Source organism: Pristis pectinata, chromosome 18 (genome assembly GCF_009764475.1).
Source record: "Pristis pectinata isolate sPriPec2 chromosome 18, sPriPec2.1.pri, whole genome shotgun sequence".
In the NCBI taxonomy this organism is placed as follows: domain Eukaryota; kingdom Metazoa; phylum Chordata; class Chondrichthyes; order Rhinopristiformes; family Pristidae; genus Pristis; species Pristis pectinata.
The window spans coordinates 39,242,071-39,262,077 of NC_067422.1; the positions used below are offsets into that span (position 1 = coordinate 39,242,071).

The 20,007-nt window shown below is 42.9% G+C and overlaps 1 protein-coding gene across 1 annotated transcript; it reads right to left on the minus strand.

The window, feature by feature from the left end:
• Nucleotides 1–3,527: 3,527 nt before the first annotated feature.
• LOC127580087 (small ubiquitin-related modifier 2) lies at nucleotides 3,528–19,267 on the minus strand. The gene is made up of 4 exons (XM_052033296.1): nucleotides 19,103–19,267; nucleotides 9,752–9,880; nucleotides 8,703–8,774; nucleotides 3,528–4,192 (listed from the first exon to the last, which is right to left on the minus strand). The coding sequence occupies exons 1-4, from the start codon at nucleotides 19,121–19,123 to the stop codon at nucleotides 4,130–4,132; spliced, it is 285 nt and encodes a 94-aa protein (XP_051889256.1). The 5' UTR covers nucleotides 19,124–19,267; the 3' UTR covers nucleotides 3,528–4,129.
• Between the last annotated feature and the right edge of the window lie 740 nt (nucleotides 19,268–20,007).

Below are 20,007 nucleotides of genomic sequence, written 5' to 3' on the forward strand. Positions count from 1 at the left end.
ACCACAGTCCATCAGGCAGTGGTCAGCACAATACGTCCTGCAGACCTCACAGGAGAAGGACACAATGAATCCTGTGAGATAGTTTCCCAAGCAGAGTGTCAAAACCATTTGGCAGAATGCCTCATCTCCAGAACTCACCGAGATCTCACTTGGCTGGCAGCGAGTGGGGACCTCCCTGTCAGATCCTTCCTGTACAGTCGGAGTCTCACTCCCAACACACACTGCCCGCGGGATGGCTGTGATGAGGATGAGATGATCGCCCGCCTCTGTGGACCGTGGAGGTCTGGTGAAGGATGCAAGGGTTCTTGTCGAGGTTCATCCGGAGCAGCTGTGTAACAGAGGACTCTCTGATCTGCAGGCTGTTCCCAGGGATGCAGACTGAGCCAAACTACCCATCCACCTGGCCCAAAAAGAACCACTTGCCCTACATTTAACAGAATTTATGGATCCTTCATTAGTCACCCCAGAACTCAGAGAAATGGAGGGGAAGCAAATCATCCTTGACCCAGAAGAACTGTCTAAATAACAAATGATCATCAGTAAGTTCACTTTCTGTCACCCCTCACTACCCCAACCTGCAACCCACCTGTTAGATATTCTCACACATGATGTGAGTGGCACTGGCAAGGCCAGAATTTACCACAGGTCCCTCAGATCTCTTGCAATCACTAAATAGGTTCATGGTTGAACTGACACGTCCACTCCTCTTTCCCATGCTGTCCCCCTTACCCCCAAGTTTCCATAGTCCCCTAAAAATCTCAATCTTGGTCTTGAAAAGATTCAATAACTGAGCATCACAGAGAGTGAAATCATAACACTGCATAATCAGGTTGCATAACATTCAGTCCTAAACTGCAAACCCCTTAATGAGACTGACACCTAGTTTCTTGACTCCAGTTAGAGCAAGAAACCATTTAGCATCTACCCTGTTAATATTTCAAAGCATTTTATGTTTCAATATTTTGCCTGTCATATTCTAAATTCCAAATAGCATAGACTCATGTTATTCAATGTTTCTCATGACCTACCCTGTCAATCAATTTACTGAACCCTTTTTTATGTTCTTCCTAAGGCAAATATATCATTCCTTATGACACTACAACCAGAGCTTTAAATTAGAAATGGTGAGAAGGTTTGGGTAAAGGGAAGGATGTCAATTTAAAAATGAGCACCCAGCCGCCAGAGCCAAAGGCAACGTAGATGACAGTAAGCAGGTTGGGGTAGTGTGGGTGACAGTAAATGAGTTCAATGGTAATCGTTTGTTATTTAGGCAGTTCTTCATGGCCCAGCCTAGCAGGGGTAACCAAATCCAAACACCCGTATTGAGAAGGCAATCCTTGAGAAGCTGTGTTGGCACCAAGCTAATCTCAGCCAAGTATGCCCTTTCCCAGCACTGACTCACTTGGAGGCTTAACATTCTGGACTAACTCTGCAGCAGGAATCTCCGGGCAGTGGGACAAGTTCTGGCTGTTTTGATCTCTTCCTGGACTCCTGCGGCTGAATTAAGCATCTCAGCCAATGGTGCAACCTGAGATAAAAGGCGTCTTAGGACTCAGTAGAATGAAACTAGGAACTTCCAAGCCTTCTCACCTTCGTGACCTTCACATACAAGATAATAGTGGACCATCTGAATCCTAATTTAAATTATCACCAAAGGTTGATTGGAATAGGTTGTTTGCAGGTAAAGGGATGTCTGGCAAGTGGGAGGCTTTTAAAAGTGTGATGTCGAGAATTCAGGGACATGTTCTTGTTAGTGAAGGGCAAGGCCGGCAGGATTAGGGAGGTTCACGAGGATATTGAGGCTCTGGTCAGGAAAAAGGAGGAGGCATGTGTCCAGTACTGGCAGCTGGGATCAAGCGAGTCCCTTGATGAGTATAAGGGATGCAAGAGTACACCTAAGAAGGAAATCAGGAGGGCAAAAAGGGGACATGAGATATCCTTGGCAGATAAGGTAAAGGGGGTTCTATAGGTATATTAAGAGCAAGAGTATAACTAGGCAGAGAACAGGTCCCCTTAAGGATCAATGTGTTGTCTATGTGTGGAACCACAGGAGATGGGTGAGGTCTTAACTGAATATTTTTCATTTGTATTTACCTTGGAGAGGGTCATGGAAGCTCGGGAATTCAGTGAAGAGGATAGTGATATCTTGAAACACATTCACATTACAAAAAAAAGGTGCTGGAGGTCTTAGAGCACATCAGAATTCCCAAACAGGGTAATGGATGATGAGTTTTATTGTAATTCTTGAAGTCATAAGTTGATGCATTTTAAATCCATGAATACTGTTTTTTTTGTAAAATGTTAACTTAAAAACACACAAATTGAACCAAAAAGTCCTATCTATAAATTGTGGCCCCACATGAATACCAGTGAACAAGCATGCAGAGTATAGCTCTCTTTATATCATTCATTGTCCTTAACTACATATTTAATCACTTGTACTGCTAACCTCTTTTGGCTGCACCCCAGCAGCTCCCCAATTGTTCATTCATTTCAGAGTAAATGCAGTCAATTATGATCACTGGGGGCCATCAAGGTCTGGAAGGCATCTTGCTGTCTGCAGACCGATATCTTGTCCAAGGTGTCCCAAAGGGCAACACATCAACATAACTGGTAGAGCTACTGCTTCACAGCTCCAGGACTGGATTCAATCACATATGTGGTTTGCACATTCTTCCAGTGACCATGTGAGTGTCCTCAAACATCACAAATGTGCTGGTTGGTAGGTTAATTGACCATTGTAAGTTGAATTGTAGAAATAGGATTAGTGTAGATGAGCACTTAAAATATCTTTATTAGTTACATGTACATCAAAACACAGTGAAATGCATCTTTGCATAGTGTTCTGGGGGACAGCCCGCAAGCGTTGCCACGCTTCTGATGCCAACATAGCATGCCCACAGCTCCTAACCCATATGTCTTTGGAATGTGGGAGGAAACCTGAGCACCTGGAGGAAACCCACGCAGACACGGGGAGATAATACAAACTCCTTACAGACAGCAGCTGGAATTGAACCCTGGTCACTGGCACTGTAATGGCATTATGCTAACCTCTATGCCAACATGCACATTATAATTGGTGTGGAGCTGGTGGATTAAAGGTACGTTTCTCCGCTATGCAACTTACTTCTACCAATGCAGCACTTTGTGTACTAGAGTAGGACAATACAAATTCAATGTTGTTAACTGAGCTGTAAACATATTAATAGCCAGTGCATGTAGAATTTCAGTTCTTCTTTAAAATACTGGTTGCATTTAGCAGGTGAAACTATTGATTTCCCAGTCAACATCCCATGTGGCAGTCACCCATGCCGAAGGTTTTCAAACGTGCAGCACAGGGAGGTAACCACTCAGCTTATCTTGCCAGTGCTTGATCTTTTAAAAACCACACAACACAAACGGTCTCATTTGTCAAGAAACACAGATCATGGATTAAACAATACTGCTCAGTGTAACAGAGGTACTGATTACAATAACCAGCCAAGCCTGAATCGAACACTAAAAAAGAGACTATAACACATAACGTGTTCAGTTTTGTGTTTTAATAAGGAATTTATGAAAACAGAGGCATACATGAAGAAAACAAAAATGAGGGAATTCATTTTCTGACCTATATTACACTACTTTAAACACAGCACCAGGAATGCTCTGTGGGTCTACAACAATACAAATTGTATAAAATAATTTGTTTGTCTTTGCACTGATACAGGAAATGGCAGCTTTTGATTGAGAAATACCAGTTTCAACTAAATTAAAACAATGAAATGAATAATTTATTTTATTGCAAATTTTTAAAAGCTAGATCAGGACCCAAAACAGATAGAATAAAAATATAGTTTGTTAAAATGGATATTTTTGGATTTAGAAACATCGTTTGGTCAAGTAATCATACTGTCAGACACTTCAGTAAAAACCATTGAGTTCCGATTGTTCTGTATAAACTGGTCATTTTTATTATTTAAAATCGAATGTAATAAGATTAACCAGCAAACAATAAATGCTCTTATGAAGGTGTACACGGATGCAAAATATTCTACAAGTGTTTTCCAAACTGCTGCTGAGAGTAACTTGCTGTGTTAGAAGCACAGATGATCCATGGATCTGATCATCACATGGGGAGCAAGAGCCGTCAGTAATGGCCTCCAGTTTGCTGCTGGAATACATCAATCGTGTCCTCGTCTTCCATCTCCAACTGTAAGAACACAACAACCATGAGACTAAGATGCCAAGAGAGAACAAGATGACGCAGAAACACAACTGGTATGGCATATGGTGGTTAGTAATTCAATGAAAACCAGAGTAGGAATTTTGGGGGGGGGGGGGGGGGGGGGGGGGAGGAGGTAATGCAAGCAGAAAGAATGAGAATACAATGGTAGCTAACACAAGGGAACCCCAACATCTTTTGGATATACAAGTAGTGAACTGGTCATAAAAGGGTGGGGCCTATTAAGGAATAAAAGGTAATTTATGCATGAAGAGGATATGGATGAACTATTCAATGAGTACTTTGTACCTTTATTCTTCAAGGCAGAGGACGTTGCTGAAGTCTCAATGAAAGTGGAGGTAGTAGAGTTAATGAACAAGCTGAAATACCACACCAGCAGGTTCAGGAACAGCTCGTTTCCTACAACCATCAGGACCCACACAACCCTAACGCTACCTCAGCAACAGATCACCATGGATCACCTCTTGCAATATCATGGACTCGTCTCCAATTTTTTTGCACTATGTCTTGTTTTGCAGTTTTCTCCCCCCCTTTACTGTTTAGTATAATTTTTGTGTTGTTGTCTGAATCTGTGTGCCTGTAATACTGCAAGTTTTTCCACTGTGTGGGCATATCTAACAACTTGAAAATGCACAAGAATGAGATTCCAAAAAGGATGGCTAAACATCAAGTGGCAGGTCCCTTAGTCACAACAGAATTATCCTAGGTTGCAGTAAGAAACAACAGCAGAGACTGGAGAAAGGCTGAACCTGATCTTTCCATTGTCTCCAGATTCCTGGAGAATGGCAAATGCATCACTCCCTTGTTGAATACAATGGGCAATAACAAACCTGGCAACTATAGGCCAATCATTTTAATGAAGGTGGGGAAGCCTGGGGAAAACAGTAGTCAACTTGAAGTCAAGGGCTGTAAAGTAATTGAAAGGTTAATTGAGTGTTAAATCACAGTTAAACAACAGCACTAATATTCTTGACAGATCCAAGTAAAAAGTTTGCCCTTAATTTTGACATCCAATGGGAAGCAATAGCATTGATAATCTTGTGATACAAGTTAAAATTTTCATCTTGTTCAAATTCTTCTGTGGCTTGTTCCTCTCTAATCTCCTCCAATCAGATTTCTTTACTCTCCAAATTCTGCCCTCCTGCTCTTACCCAAATTCCTTTGACCCACTGTAATCTGCCATCACATTAATTGGACCAATTAATTGACTGCCTCCATCTCAACAAATAAAGGGGAAAAAAACACCTTATTTGCTAAAGACAAAGCCCCACACCCAACTTTAAATGCAAATCCAATTCTTTTCTGGAAACAGGTTGTGAGTTGCAGATCATAATTTATTCTTGTGTTTAAACCACCCCCCCCCAACACTCAGAGCCATCACTTGATGCCCTGATCTTGAATTGTCTCCCAATGGGAGAAGCATCCTATAGTCTGTCCCAAACCAGTCATGATCGTGTGAACCTCTAGCAAACTTCCTCTGGGCTTTTAAAACATCCCCAGCTTCTCCAGACTAATAATGCAGCCAAAACCCCTCATGCTTGGAACCATTCCAGTAAATCTTTCCTCCACCTTCTCTTAAATTGTAATGGTGAGAAATGAAGTAAATCTCCCATTGAAGCCCACCCAGCATTTTAAAGTTAAATATCTCAGCCCGCTAGTAAAGCAGGTCCAGAGGGTAGGGTCAGGGATTTATCTAAAACACCGAAGGAACTTCTTTCCATGGAAGGAGACCTGGAATTTCACCTCAACCTCTCTCTTCCTCTTAGAAAGTCCCAAGAATGGGATCAGCATCATGCCCCAGACAGCACAACAACCAGGGTTTTCAAGCTACCCAGGGACTTTATATAATTGCCCAAGTTTGGGAATATGGGAAGAGAGAGAGAAGAAAGAAAGAATTGTTAGCCAGTCTTAATTTCTTATTAATTCTCTTCAGTTGTTATTTTGCATCCTTCTGCTGGGCTTCAAACAATGTCCCTATTCCATAAAGAATGAATGGGCCAGAGAACTTTTTCCAATCTCCATCCATGCCACTCTAGAAACAACTCCATCCAGCTAGCTGCTGCCTACCTCTAGTGTTTTTATCTTTGATGGGGCAATATGCTAGAACGCCGCTTGAGAGAAAATAGACTGAATCACAATTCACCCATGGCTACTGGTTTCAGACAATAATTTGAAGATGAAGAACATGGCTTCTTCACTGGACCAACACAAAGATGCAACGCTCGGTGACCTGGAAAGGCCATACTGCTTCCCATCAGTGCCGACTGTGCAGCAGCTGCAAACTGCTGGCTGGCAGGTCGAGTTAATTATGAGACATGCTGCACACCCATGTTGTGGAGAACTGTCATGTTTCCTAAAAAGTTACTTTAAAGGACATTAGCTTGAAGTGTTAAGAGTTCACCCTACACAAGAAAGAATGCTGGGCTGACAGACAGGACATCCTATCTAACTGGTAATCACTGCACTTCAGAGGCTCTGAGGCAGTGCAGGAATCTTCAAAGCTGGCAAGGCAAGTTGAGAAAATATAAAGCCTTGGGGATCTTTGGCTCCATAAACAGAGGCAGAATACAAATCCAAGACAGTTTTGTTGAACTTTTATTAAAAACTGGTTAGGCTACAGCTCAACTTGTATCCAAGTCAAGTCACTGCATTTCAGGAAAAACAAGAGCCCAAAGGCACTGCACAAAAAAATAAGAACAGATCTGACAAAAAGTCTCTCTCCACAGATGCTGCCTAACCTGATCATTGTTTCCACATCGTCTGGTTTTATTTCAGATTTCCAGCATCTGTAATCTTTTAGATTGTTGTTTACTCAAAAGGGTTCATGGATGAGGAATTTCAGTGAGGAGAATCTAGGGTTGTTCTCTGTGTGGCGGGGTAGGTTGAGAGGAAACAATATGGGTTTGAATAGATTAGACAGAGAAGAGGTTCCCATTAGAGGCTGGGGAAAAAGCGGACAGATTTAATTTGACCGACAAAAGATCCAGGGATAAGATTCAGATGAGTGGTGGATCAAGCAAATGTAGAATTAGATTTATTATCACTAGCTTCTATGTCATGAAATTTGTTGTTTTGTGGCAGCAGTACAGTGCAAAGGTGGACAAATATTTGAGGGTTAAAAACTGTTGAGCTATCAGGAAAGACTAGCAGGATGGGACTGATTGGATTGTCCTACAAACTGCTAGTGGAGGGTCAATGGACAAAACAATCTCCTGTGCTGCAACAAGTTTGTGGTTTCTATAAGGACCAGCTTCAAAACAAGGCAAATGCACTGTACTGCAGTTAATGCTAAAATCCTTCCAGAATTTACACATTTAGTGTTCTTTCCCCATCATTACAGGTCTTGCTGCTTCTTCTCAGTTGATACCAGTTTTATTCCTTCTCACCCTGGGTAGCTATAGATTTTATTTTCCCTCCCACCTCCTTCAGTAGTGAGATTTTAGTTTCTCCCTCACTGTCCCAAATACAGAGTTAGTAAACTAAACGTATCGCTGAAACAGACCCAGCCCATGAATTAACTAAATGAGTGGCTCTTCAGCAATGAATAAAACTTTGCCAAACAATTCAAACCCTCGAATCCACCCACTTTCCATTGGACAGGCACCTTATAGCAGCTGCTTATACTATTGGCATAGTTATTTACTTTAGACTTCCAATAATGTACTCATTAGCCTCCCACAAAAAGCATTCAATGCAAGGGTTGGTAATTACAATAATCCTTTACCCCTGGAACTGATCCTTCAGGTCAGGAATTGTGGTAAAACCATTCTTACTGCTGCTCACGGACCAGGAACCACAGAAGTGCACTTCCTATCCCATCATGTCCCCATCTTTCCCATTACAGGCAGCACAGTGACACTGCAGGCAGTGTAGCTGTCACACAGATTCACTGACTCAGGTGCTGTATGGAGTTTGTACCTCCCCCTCCCACATCCCAAAGACGTGCTAGTTGGTAGGTTAATAGGCTACTGTGAATTGCCACTAGAGCAAGGGGTGATAGGAGAATCAGGAGGAGTTAATGAGCATATGAGAGAAAGCAAGTTACAGGGAAGTCAGTGGGAAAAACAGGTTGCTCTGAAAGCCAGCAGAGACTTAATGGGTCAAATGGCCTTCTATGTCATAAAGAAGTATGACAAGTCAGACCTCTCCCATCACCTTCCAAGACTTGGAGAATCTCACTACCAGCTGCAAACTTGCTATCCAGGGCAAACCTTGGCTTTGAGTGCTCCCCACTCACTACAAGCCAAGTTTATTAATCAGGTTGACATCCAGGCTTTGATCCTGCAAATATAAAAAGGCAAACTGTGGGGCAACCAAACTCTTTACCTCACTTGAATAACCTGCTATTAATAAAAGGACCAATATATCACTGATTTGAAGGAATTCTCTGAAATATGGAAAGTTCAATATCAAGTGTAATCATCGCTGTCGCAGGGCTCTACATTCTTCCACTGTAGAGATGTGTGTCAGGTCATACCTGTGCAGGCGTGTCTGTTTCATTAATTGGCTGTCCATCAAATCGGAATCTGATCTGTCGAATTGCCAACCCCTGGAAAAACAAAGATGGTTTTCAGAAACCAGAAAGAAGGGTTCAGATCAGTAGCTTTACTCTACAACGCAGGCATGCCATGGGCAATAACTCTCTGAATCTGTAACTCCTTAATAATTATGGCAATAGATCTCCCAGGTGCTGCTCTTTGACAGTGTGAGAACATACCAATTCCTCTCTGCTTCTATCCACACAAGGTACCAATTTCATCTGTTTCTTGAAGATAATTCACCACAAAGGTGCAAGGACTAAGAATTCTCCCTCTATAATTCTCTGTAGAAATTATTTACGGTTACCTTCTAAAGCAGTTTTCTTATAGAGACACATGAACAGATCCACAGCTCAGATTATAGCAGGTGGTCAAATGATGAGGTATTGTAAAACTATTCTCCTAAATTGGCTTGACAGTATAGTTTCCATTTCATAATATCTTGTACAAGTACTTGGGGCTCAGCTCCATCCCCAAAAAAGCTCTCTCTGGGGACAATTCCAAAGGTTGACACCGTTTACTATGTTTTTAAATATGTGCCCAGTGAATATCTGCAGAGATTATTCCTCACCCACTAGCACACATCAGTATTTGCAATTCAACAATACTAATCCATCCTGTATCAACCCCAAGTCCACACACAAATACACTTCACCACTCCGACCAGGCAAAAATCAAGACTAACTCGAGAAGCTGCGCAGAACAAACCTGATCTAAAAGCCCTCCAAATCATAGTCCTTTCCCCTTGCTTTGTTGTCTCAACTGAGATCAATTACATCCTCATTATGCATTTATTCAACAAACCAATGACAGTCATGGAGTTGCCTTTATACATCTCACCAACTGATACCAAACCCTCAATTATGGATTCTAATCACAGACAGAATCCATACATCAGCACTGACGGACGTTAGTAGCACTGACTTGATTCATGTACCATGTTCACCAAGTCATGGGGGCATTCACAGACTAAATGAAGTTGTTGTACCTGGCGTTCACAGTACGCTTTCATCAGTTTGCTTAGCGGTGTATGCTTTTTGATTTTGAACTGCACAACTGAACCATCTTGGCCTGCCACCTTCAGGTTAATGTGGTCGTTTTCTGATTTCAGCACATCCTGTGAAAAGAAAAACAACATTAGGTGAGAATAGTCTGGGCACAAGTCAAATATCACAGACACTTCCTGCACCACAAGTAACCAATCAGTACGACATGAATAAAATTACCAGAATTTAACTCTTTGCCTGCAGTGGTTTGGGGTAAACATCATCTGTAACTAAACCAGATTGACAATTTTTGCAATACTATCCCATCTTCATTGTTATCAGCTTTACAGCTCTGTGTGAAGTTTATTCTCTTCATCTCTTAAACCTGACTTTTAATCTTGGGTCAAGAACAAGAAACCAAATTCCTCAACTATGAGGAACTGTGCTTCGACCCTGCCCATAAACTCACATCTTTAACTGATCATCTAATAATCTGCATTATTCTACCTGCAGAGATTATTCCTCACCTACATACCCATGAGAACACATCAGTATTTGCAATTCAACAATGCTAATCTATCCTGTATCAACCAGTTTTAAACAGGTGCTGCAATCCCAACCAGCTACTGGCTCAACTAACTCAGGGCAGTGTACATGTCCTGTATTAGCCACCCACATTCTTACCTCCAAGAGCTACTAATTTATGGAGTGGCACCAATGTTGGGTGTTGGCTGGTCCAATCATGTCCCAAAGAGAAAAAAGCTTGCTGTTCACTATCAGCCAAGGCTCAGGTAGTGGCAGCCTTGCCTCATGGAGTAAGGTCATAGATCAAGTCCTGTGCAAGACACCTGAACATGAAAATCTAGTGTTGTACTGAGGAGTGATGCATTGTCAGGGCATATCTTGCAGGTGAGATGTTAAACTGAGACCCGTTGTACTTTCAGGAGATTGCCAGAGAGCAGGGATTTATCCCGCTTCTGACTGACTTTTACATACCTGTAATCAAAATCATAAAAAAAATGTATCAATGCTGTTTATTGCCTTTCCCTGGGGTTTATGGGAGCTTCTGATGTACAAGATGATTGCTGCATTTCCTATATTGTAATAATTCAAAAATATTTTACTACCTATGAAGTATTTTGAGACACCCTGAAAGGAACACAGAAGGAACAACATACCATTCGAATCTTTATTTCTTTTAGGCCCATTTTACTTTCCCAATGTATCAATGCTATTTGCTCCACTCACTCCCTACTTTAGTGAATAACAAATTCTTATCACCATTTAGGTTAACTTGCATCTCTAAGTGAGAGATATACCAGGAATTTACTGGTGACTGTTGTATGTAGGACCCGTTGTTTGTCTCGTCTCTCCCCTATCAAACTATAAGTCCCAATCCCAAATAAGGTTGCAACCCACAAATGATGTAACCTTGATCACAGACCACTCTCCTGCCTTGCTGTGAAGAAGCCAAACACAAACTGGAGAACATCTTGTTTTCTGCTTTGCTGGCTTACAACAGAATGGTATGAACATTTTCTAATTTCAGTTAACACACCCCCCTGATATTCTTCACACACACCAGTCCACCAATGTTTCTTCTTCCATAGTTCCACTTTTCTCATCTCCTACCCCATCTGCCCATAATCCCCCATCTCAGCTGGTTCTACCTATCACCCACCAGCCTCTGTCCCACCCCTCCCTCGTACTGCTACATACTGGCAATCTTGCCTCTTCCCTCTCAGTCCTGATGCAGGATCCAACCCAAAATGTCAACTTACATCATTTGCCTCCATAGATGCTGCTTGACCAGCTGAGTTCTTCCAGCTTTTTTTTGTTCCAGATTCCAGCATCTGCTATCTGTTTTGTTTCCACTCCACTGCCTGCTTGTCATACCCTCTACCCTAGCCTTCTGTTGTCAGGAAATTCTTAACCCATCCTTCTATGCTAATCCTTGCACCTCTGCAGCCTTCATAGCCCATGTGGGAGTAAATGTCCACTGGCTTCAGCAATGTTCAAATGTTCACCATCTACAGGAAATGGTGGTCATTTCAAGCTTTTTGTAATCTGCTGGGTAGCAAGAGTCCACCAACCTGCCCACTAGCAGGGAGGATGAGTTTTGTGACAGGTTGGGTGCCCACTGACAGGAATGTAATGCAGAGACCTGCAAGAATCTCTGTATAAGCAGGTTATAGATTCAGCTGAGAGCTATGAAATATGTTTTGGGTGGCAGCAGCCTCACTAAGTAGCGGGTTTGGGCCCCACTACAGAGACCAGAGGATAGAAATAGAATGGTGAACTATCATATCAGAGGTGCCATCTCCAGAGTGGACCCCAGCTCCTCTCCACCCCCTCCAGTCAGATATAAAAGACTGCAAAACACTTTGTAGAATACCTGATAATTCCTTTTGGTGTCTTTGTTAGTATTTATCTGCCAGATTCTCTGTCATATTCTTATGTGGGATTGTGCATCCACAACCCTCAGGTAGAGAATTCCAAAGATTCACTATCCTGTGTGAAGAAATTTCTCTTCACCTCAGGGTCAGTAGTTTGAGTCAAGACACCACAACCAGAGGAATCACCATTCTTGTTTTGAACCCGTCCAGAACCAAAAGAGTTCTGAATGTTTCAACGAGATCACTTCTTGTTTCTGTAGACTCTAGGCCCAATTCATTTAATCTCTCCTCACAGGACAATTCCTCCCTAATCCTAGGAATCAATCTGGTGAACTTTTGTTGTACCTCTACTGCAAAATATCTTTCCTGCAATAGGAAGGCCAAACCTGTTTAAAATATTTCACATGCATTTCCACTAAGGCTCTATAATTGCAGCACGAACCATTTATATCTGTATTCAAATTAGCCTGCAATAAAAGCCAATATACCATTTGCCTTGCTAAATTGCTTACTGGACCCATATGTTAACTTTCAATGATTCACGTGCAAGAACACTTTTCACCTCTCACCATTTATAAATATTGATTTTCTACCAAAGTGGATCACTTGATATTTTTCACTTCCATGTCCTTTCGCCTCCCCCCCCCCCCAACACATTCACTTAGCCTCTCTGCTTCCTCATTACAATTCACACATTTATCCAGCTTTGCATCATCAATAGAAGTCCCCTCATCCAAATGAATGATACTGATTATAAATAACTGGGGTTCAGCACCCTACTAGTCATAATCTTCCAATCGAAAGAGCAAGAACAGACAGATTGTTCATGCCCATGAACCAATCCTCAATCCGCACCAGCACGTTACCCCAAACTCAGGTTTCAATCTCAATGCACCATAATGGTTTCTCCTCATCTACTGCTTGTTACACCTCAAAAACGAACAGGCTTGTCAAATATCATTTCTCTTTCATAAAATCACATAGTCAATCCTTTCATAGAGACAGACCTATGTAATAATGCTATAATTATTTAGAGATATAGACCAGCTGGTTGAATGGGCTGATAGACGGCAGGTGAGATTTCCTGCTGAGAAATGTGAAGCGTTACATTTTGCAAGAAAGAATGGAGAGGCAATATAAACCAGGGGGCTCAATTCTAAAAGTGTAAAAGAACAGAAAGATCTGAGGGTGTGTGAGCATTGTTTATTGAAAGTGGAAGGGCACCTTCCACAAAGTGATTAAAAATAAAGTGCACAGGAACTTGGCTTTACAAGTAGAGACAGAGTACAAGAGTAAGGAAGTCATGAACAAGGTGATAAAACGCTGCTTTGGCCAAACCTGGAGCTTTGTGCCTAGTACTGGGTGCTCCACTTTAGGAAATATCCAAACACTTTCAAGAGGTTGCTGGAGAAATTTGGTTAAATGATTCCAGGGATGAAGGATTTTAGTTACGTGGATAGACTGGAGAAGTTGAGGTTGCTTTCCTTGACACAAGAGTTTGGAAGGAGATCTGCTAGATATTTAAAATCATTAGGGTATAGACAAAGATAAACCATTCCCATTGGAAGAGAGGTCATCGAATTAAGGTGATTGGCAAAAGATCCAAAAGTGACAAGGAAATGTTTTTATTAAAATTATACAAAGCAAGTGGGTTTTGATCTGGCATGCACTGCCATGGTGAGCAGTAGAAGAAGATTGAATCATTGCACTTAATAGGAACCGGATAAATATCCAAAAGGAAAGAACTTCTAAGGCCAACAGAAGAGATTGGGGAGCAGCATGTGCAGGATTGCTCTTATATTCAGCAGGTACATACTTAATGAGTCAAATGGTCCTGTGTGCTGGAACCATTCTGTAACTATGAGATTATTTCTTAAGTGTCATGTTGTAGCTGTTGGAGGATTTCGTCATTTCGATCCTAGGACTTTGTTGCCAGAGCTCCACAGGACAGTACCCTGGCTCAACTACCTTCAGCCAATGTCAGTGGGCTTCCTTTCACTACAAAGTCAGTGGCAGGAGAAAAATATTCAAAGATTAAAAAATATTCAATTCCATTCACAATATTTCTACCTAACCTTCACATTCATTGGCATCTATCACCACCTAGTACCTCACTAATAACCAACGGGGGACGTGGATCACTGACCAGAAACATAACCGAACCAGATTGTGGCAATTAAAGGGCAGGCATGGTAGTGTAGCGGTGAGCGTAACACTGTTACAGCACTAGCGACCCGGGTTCAATTCCGGCTGCTGTCTGCAAGGAGTTTGTATGTTCTCCCCGTGACTGCATGGGTTTCCTCCGGGTGCTCTGGTTTCCTCCCACATTCCAAAGGCATACGGGTTAGGAAGTTGTGGCCATGCTATGTTGGCACTGGAAGCGTGGCGACACTTGCGGGCTGCCCCCAGAACATTCTATGCAAAAGATGCATTTTACTGTGTGTTTCGATGTACATGTGACTAATAAAGATAGCTAACAAAAGCATGTCAAATACTAGATATCATGTGAAGAATTACTTGCCCAACATCACAAAGGCACCATCTGTAAGGAAGTAGTCAGGAGTGTGATGGAAGTCTTCATTTGCTTCAAATGAACCAAATGGGTCAACACCATACAGGACAAAGCATTCTTGTAAATGGCAGCTCACCCTACTATTCACCCGCTCCACCATCAGCATGGTAGCAGCATGTACCAACCACTTCAACAACACATCCCAAACCCACAACAACTACCACCAAGTAGTATAAGGGCAGCAGGTACATGGGAATACCACCATTTGCAAGCTACCTCTACTTAAGTCACACACCAAATATATCACAGTTCCTTCACTGCCAGATCTCCCTATCCAAAAGTAGTGTAAGACATGAGCAGGAGCTGCCCTTTGAACCTGCTCCTCCATTCATCAAGACCAAGGTTGATTTTTTATCCTAGTATCAGTTCCCTACTCTACTCCTGGTCAATCTCTGTTCTGAATAAATTCAATGACTAAGCCTCCAGAGTAAAGAATTCCAAAGATTCACAACCCTCTGATGATATTTTTGTCATCTTAGTCCTAAATGGCTTTCCCTTATTCTGGAACCATGACTTCTTGTTTATAGGAGTAAATTCAGCTAAAGGGCCTCAAGAAAGCTCCTTGCACTTTGCCAGCAATACTTAAATAAAAAGTTTACAGGCCATGGACATGAAATTGGCCAACACAGTAAAAACTGCGAAAAGTAAACTTTTTTTTTGGAGTTTGCATTTCGGAGCTGCGGGGTCAAATGTTGAACTTCTGCTCTTCTTGATACCTTAATGACTGGAATGGGGACACAGAGCACATTTTCAGTCTGCAAACAGTATAATGCTTGGAAAAGCTAGAGCTTCCCAAATTTGCCAATGTGACCCCTCTTAGCACTTGAAATTTTCACATGACTCCTAAAAGCCAACTAAAACAGCATACACATGCTTGAGAGCAAGATGCCCAAAAAGCCATGTAATTAATTTAATAACAACTTAATTAATGGATAAATATTAGACATGAATTCCCAGAAATTCAAATAGTGACTAAAGAAATGCTTTTTTTAAAAAAAGGGAAGAGACCAGGCCTAAGTTTAACAATGGCACCTGCAACAATGCAGAATGTGGTGCACTTGCGATTCAACTCAGATTTTTCGTGCTGGGATGTTAATGCACTGCTTTCTGACAGTAGTGAAGGTACATTTGTAACACTGGCACTCATCCAATTACACAGCTTGTGTGCACAGACTCTCTCAGGCCCACAAAGTATAGCTGCAGTGGAGGCAGCACAGGATCTCTCTCTCTCCAGAAGATGTAGTAGGCTTGTGAAATGGAAAAAAAAATGCAGTTGAGTGGAACTGATGCATTTAGAATAGACGATTTGGAAAAATAAACACTGGTATAAATTGAATGGCTTATTTCCGTTCTGCAAATTCCATGAAGAACACCTTCCATCCACACTAAAGGCTACCAGAAAGTTCACTATATTGTACTCAGAACTGCTGAGATGCCAACTCCATTTCCTTCACATGGTGCCCAACCTACACAGCATTTCAGAGTTCCAGTGGTCATATTTTGCTTCTATACTTAACTGTTGATATCATGAACACTCAACGTGGCTATGGGCCAACAGGTTGCCTTTGGATTCCAAGTTATCAGTGAATAGTCTCAATGGGAAATAGATTTAAGTAGTTATAAGATATTCTTGCTTGCAGATTAGTGCAAATGGTGAATACTAGAAAACAAAACCATGGACAACTTAATTACTACCAAGTTCTAAATAGAAACCTCCACTCTTCAACCCCGACCTTGCTTTGTAATCCACCATGATCCACCTACCTACAGAACATTTCTTAATAACCACAGAACATTTCTTAATAACCAAATGTTACCTTCCCTGAGAGACTATGGATAATGAACTGCAGTACATGGTGCGATATATTGTTCATTTAATAGATAGAAATTCATTTATTTGGGAATGTAGAGGTTAGATGATCAAATTGCTGTCTGCCCCAAAGCCCAATCATTAAATGTTGTTTTCCCATCTGTCTACATGTTTACACCTTTTTAAACCTTACCTAAGGAACGTTGTTCAGAGTTATACAGCCACAAGAATAACCAATGCCTTGAGCATTCAAGGTATAAGAAAAAAGTAAAGAAAGTTTTGCTCATAATAGCCAGGAAAGAGAAGTTTAAATCACAAAACCTGGAAGGAGCAGTGGCTCATAAATCAATCCTCTATTTACTCTACCCCACTCAAAAGGTTCTCATTTTATTTAGGAATTACAGCTTCACAGGGTCTAAGACCCTCTGATACTCTCTCCAACTAGCTAATACCTGAAGATGAAATACCAAACTATTTTCTAAATTACAACAATAATTGCATATCAATAGTACTTCACTGGCTCTGAAATGGTTTCCACTGAGTGAAAGGTTTCATGCAAATAAGAGGAAAAATTCTGTAACTACTGTCTTTTTCACGTACCTTTTTATTCCTCAAAACCTTTCACAGCCAATGGATATGTGAGGGAGCAAGTTTTATTCCTCCAGAATAAGATACTTGACCTTGTTTGAAGTCTTGTCATTATGTTGGAAACAGGGTTGCTAAATTGCATGCAGCAAGTTTATAATGATGATAACGTGGCGATCAGATTTTTTGGTTCAGTAGGGATAAATATTGGTTGAAGTACTGAGAACATTGCTTTGCACTTTTAAGAAATGCTGCAAAAATCTTGTGCCTGGCTGAAAGAGCAATTCTGCATCAGCCAAAATAAGGCATCTCCAACAATCCCCAATATAATTTTTATGCACAGCCCTCTGGAGTCAGAAGTTTGTGCATCACCTGCAGTACCAACTAAGCCACATCAAATAAAGTCAATAGCAAAGTCTTCATTTTTTAAAAATGAGAATTAGCAGGGATTTCAATTGTGTAGAATTTCAATTGTGTAGAGAGAGGGGGTGCAGCAGTGTCTTGCACTAGGGGTCACAGTCTCAAAATATGGTATCAGCAGATGAAAAATATCTTCATCCAGAGGGTGGTGAATTTTGGTAATTCTTTACTCAAAAAGGCAATTGAGTTTTATTTATTGAGTGCACTCAAGACTGATCTATAGATTTTTAGATATTGATAAATATGGGGTTAGTGCAGAAAAGCAGCTCTTGAGGTAAAAGCTCAACCATGATCATATGGAATGGCAGAAAGGCACAAGGAGCAAAATGGCCTACACCTGTACCTAGTTCTTATGTTCTTCATCAAGCTCAATTCTGTTCACTTTCCAGAAGGGGTAAGTGCACAGTAAGTAGGTCCAAATATCTGAAAAGATACTGGGCTCAATAGTTGAATTCTAAGTTTAAGTACAAATTAACCACAAGATACTGTACCCTCACTTGTATAACACTACCATCCTTCCACAATTCAAATTAATTCAGATAGTACTACCTCTACCAACGTGCAATCTGATGGAGGTTGCTCTTTCCATGGTGCAAGAAGGTACTACCTATCTGTATCTAGCTGAAGATGTTAGGTTCCTTATTACATAGAAGGGATAGATCATTTAAGACTGAGATGAAGGAGAAATTTCTGCATTCGTAGGGTGGTGAATCTTTGGAATTTTCTACCCTGGAGATCTGTGAAGGTTCATTGATTACATTCAAAACATATCAATAAATTTTTGAATGTTATAGGAATCAAAGGACACAGGAAATGGACAGGAAAATGGTGTTGAAGTAGATGATCGGCCGTGATGCTAGTGAATGGCAGAGCAGGCTTGAAGGGCCAAATAACCTACCACTGCTTCAACTACGTTCCAGCTGAGAATTTGTCAATGGTTTTAGCTCGAATAGTCGGGTGTTTATCCTGGTGATCTGTTGATTATCGCACTGCTAAATGTGGGAGCTTGCTGTGCAGAAATAAACCCCGCAGTTCCACAACTGGGGACCGAGCACACTGCCAGAGTACGCCTTCCACCGACCCGAGTTGTGAGCCCGTTGGGCTTTCTCAAGAATTTCCAGCTCGCCACAGGAGCCCAGGTTTCCGATACCATTTCCCGCACGTCCATGTGTCCAGCCCGGGGCCGGGCTCCCATCACCAGCTGCAGCGCAGAGGCGTGCTGCCGGGGCCGCCGCTCTCAGGCTTCAGCCACCTCCCCCGGGCTCAGACTCCCACATGCCGGGCACCAAGACCTTCCCCACCCAGCTCCCACAGCCTCCAGCCCGCGGCGGGGACTCGCCGCCACCGGGGAGCCGCGCTCCGACTTCTCCCGGCCTCGGGCCCGGGTTCGGGCCGCTCCGAATATGGCGGCAAAATTTCAAATCGGGCCGAACGAGCGGCCCGGGACCGAACGACGGGGAACGGCGGCGGCGAAGGGCGAGGGCCGGGGAGCAGGCGGCGGCCCAGCCCGGCCCTCGTCCTGCCGGCCGCCGCCTTCGGCCGCCCCTCCCCGCCTTCCGCCGCGCGTTACCTTGGGCTTCTCGTCCGCCATTGTGTCTTCTCGCCTGCGTCTCTCCGGCACAAAGACAGAGAGGGAGCGGGATTAATGGGGGAGGGGAGACCGGTGCGCGCCCCCGCCGACTCCCGCTCGCGCGCACGCAGGCCGAGAGGACGCGACGTGCGTGTCCCCGCGACCCGGGCCCGCAGCTGATTGGGTGTGCGTCAGGCCCGCGAGGCGGGAACAGCGGCGGAGGGGGGCGGGGCCAGGCGCGCGCCGCGGACGGTGGTGGGGGAGGCCACGTGACCTCTCCCCTCAACGCGAATGACGTCAGGGATGGCGCGCTCTGACTCGGGGAGATGGAGGGGTGGCAGGCGGGCAGGTAGGGACAGGGTGGCATGTGGTCTTGGTCAGTGGGAGAGGGCGCAGGTAGTGGACCCTCTCCCCTTCCCAACCCTGGATGCTCGCTGCCCTTCTCCAGTCAGCTCTTTGTTCAATTAGATGGATCCAGCATCATTCCCAACACTGCCAAACACCAGGTGGGTTTGTGTTGTGACTGGTTACCTGTGTATTAAAAGCTCTTGAACACTCGAACATATACAGTAAATGTAGGTTTTCAAGAATCATTTTGTGTTTATTGATATGGGAGTTTCTAGCAAGACTAGTATTTATTTTGTCCATCCCAATTGCCCTTGAGAAGGAGTGATGAGCCACTGTCTGTTGGGGGCAGTGCCCAGTGCTGTTGGGTAGGGGGGCTTCCATGATTTGGACAGTGATTCAAGTGATCTGTTTCTAAGTCAAAAAACAAACTGCTGAGGGACTCAGTGGTCAGGCAGCATCTGTGTGGGGGGATTGGAGAGGAGGGTGAGGGAGGGCAGGATGGAAATAGCAACAGAGACTGGGAGGTGATAGGTGCATCGAATGTGGAGCCACAGCTG

Coding starts and splice junctions, on each gene's coding strand:
- LOC127580087 (XM_052033296.1), bottom strand. CDS start 19,123: ATGGCGGACGAGAAGCCCAAG. Junction 9,881..19,102: donor TGGCGGACGAGAAGCCCAAG/GTAACGCGCGGC, acceptor TTCTTTTCACAG/GATGTGCTGAAATCAGAAAA. Junction 4,193..8,702: donor AAACAGACACGCCTGCACAG/GTATGACCTGAC, acceptor GTGTTCTTACAG/TTGGAGATGGAAGACGAGGA.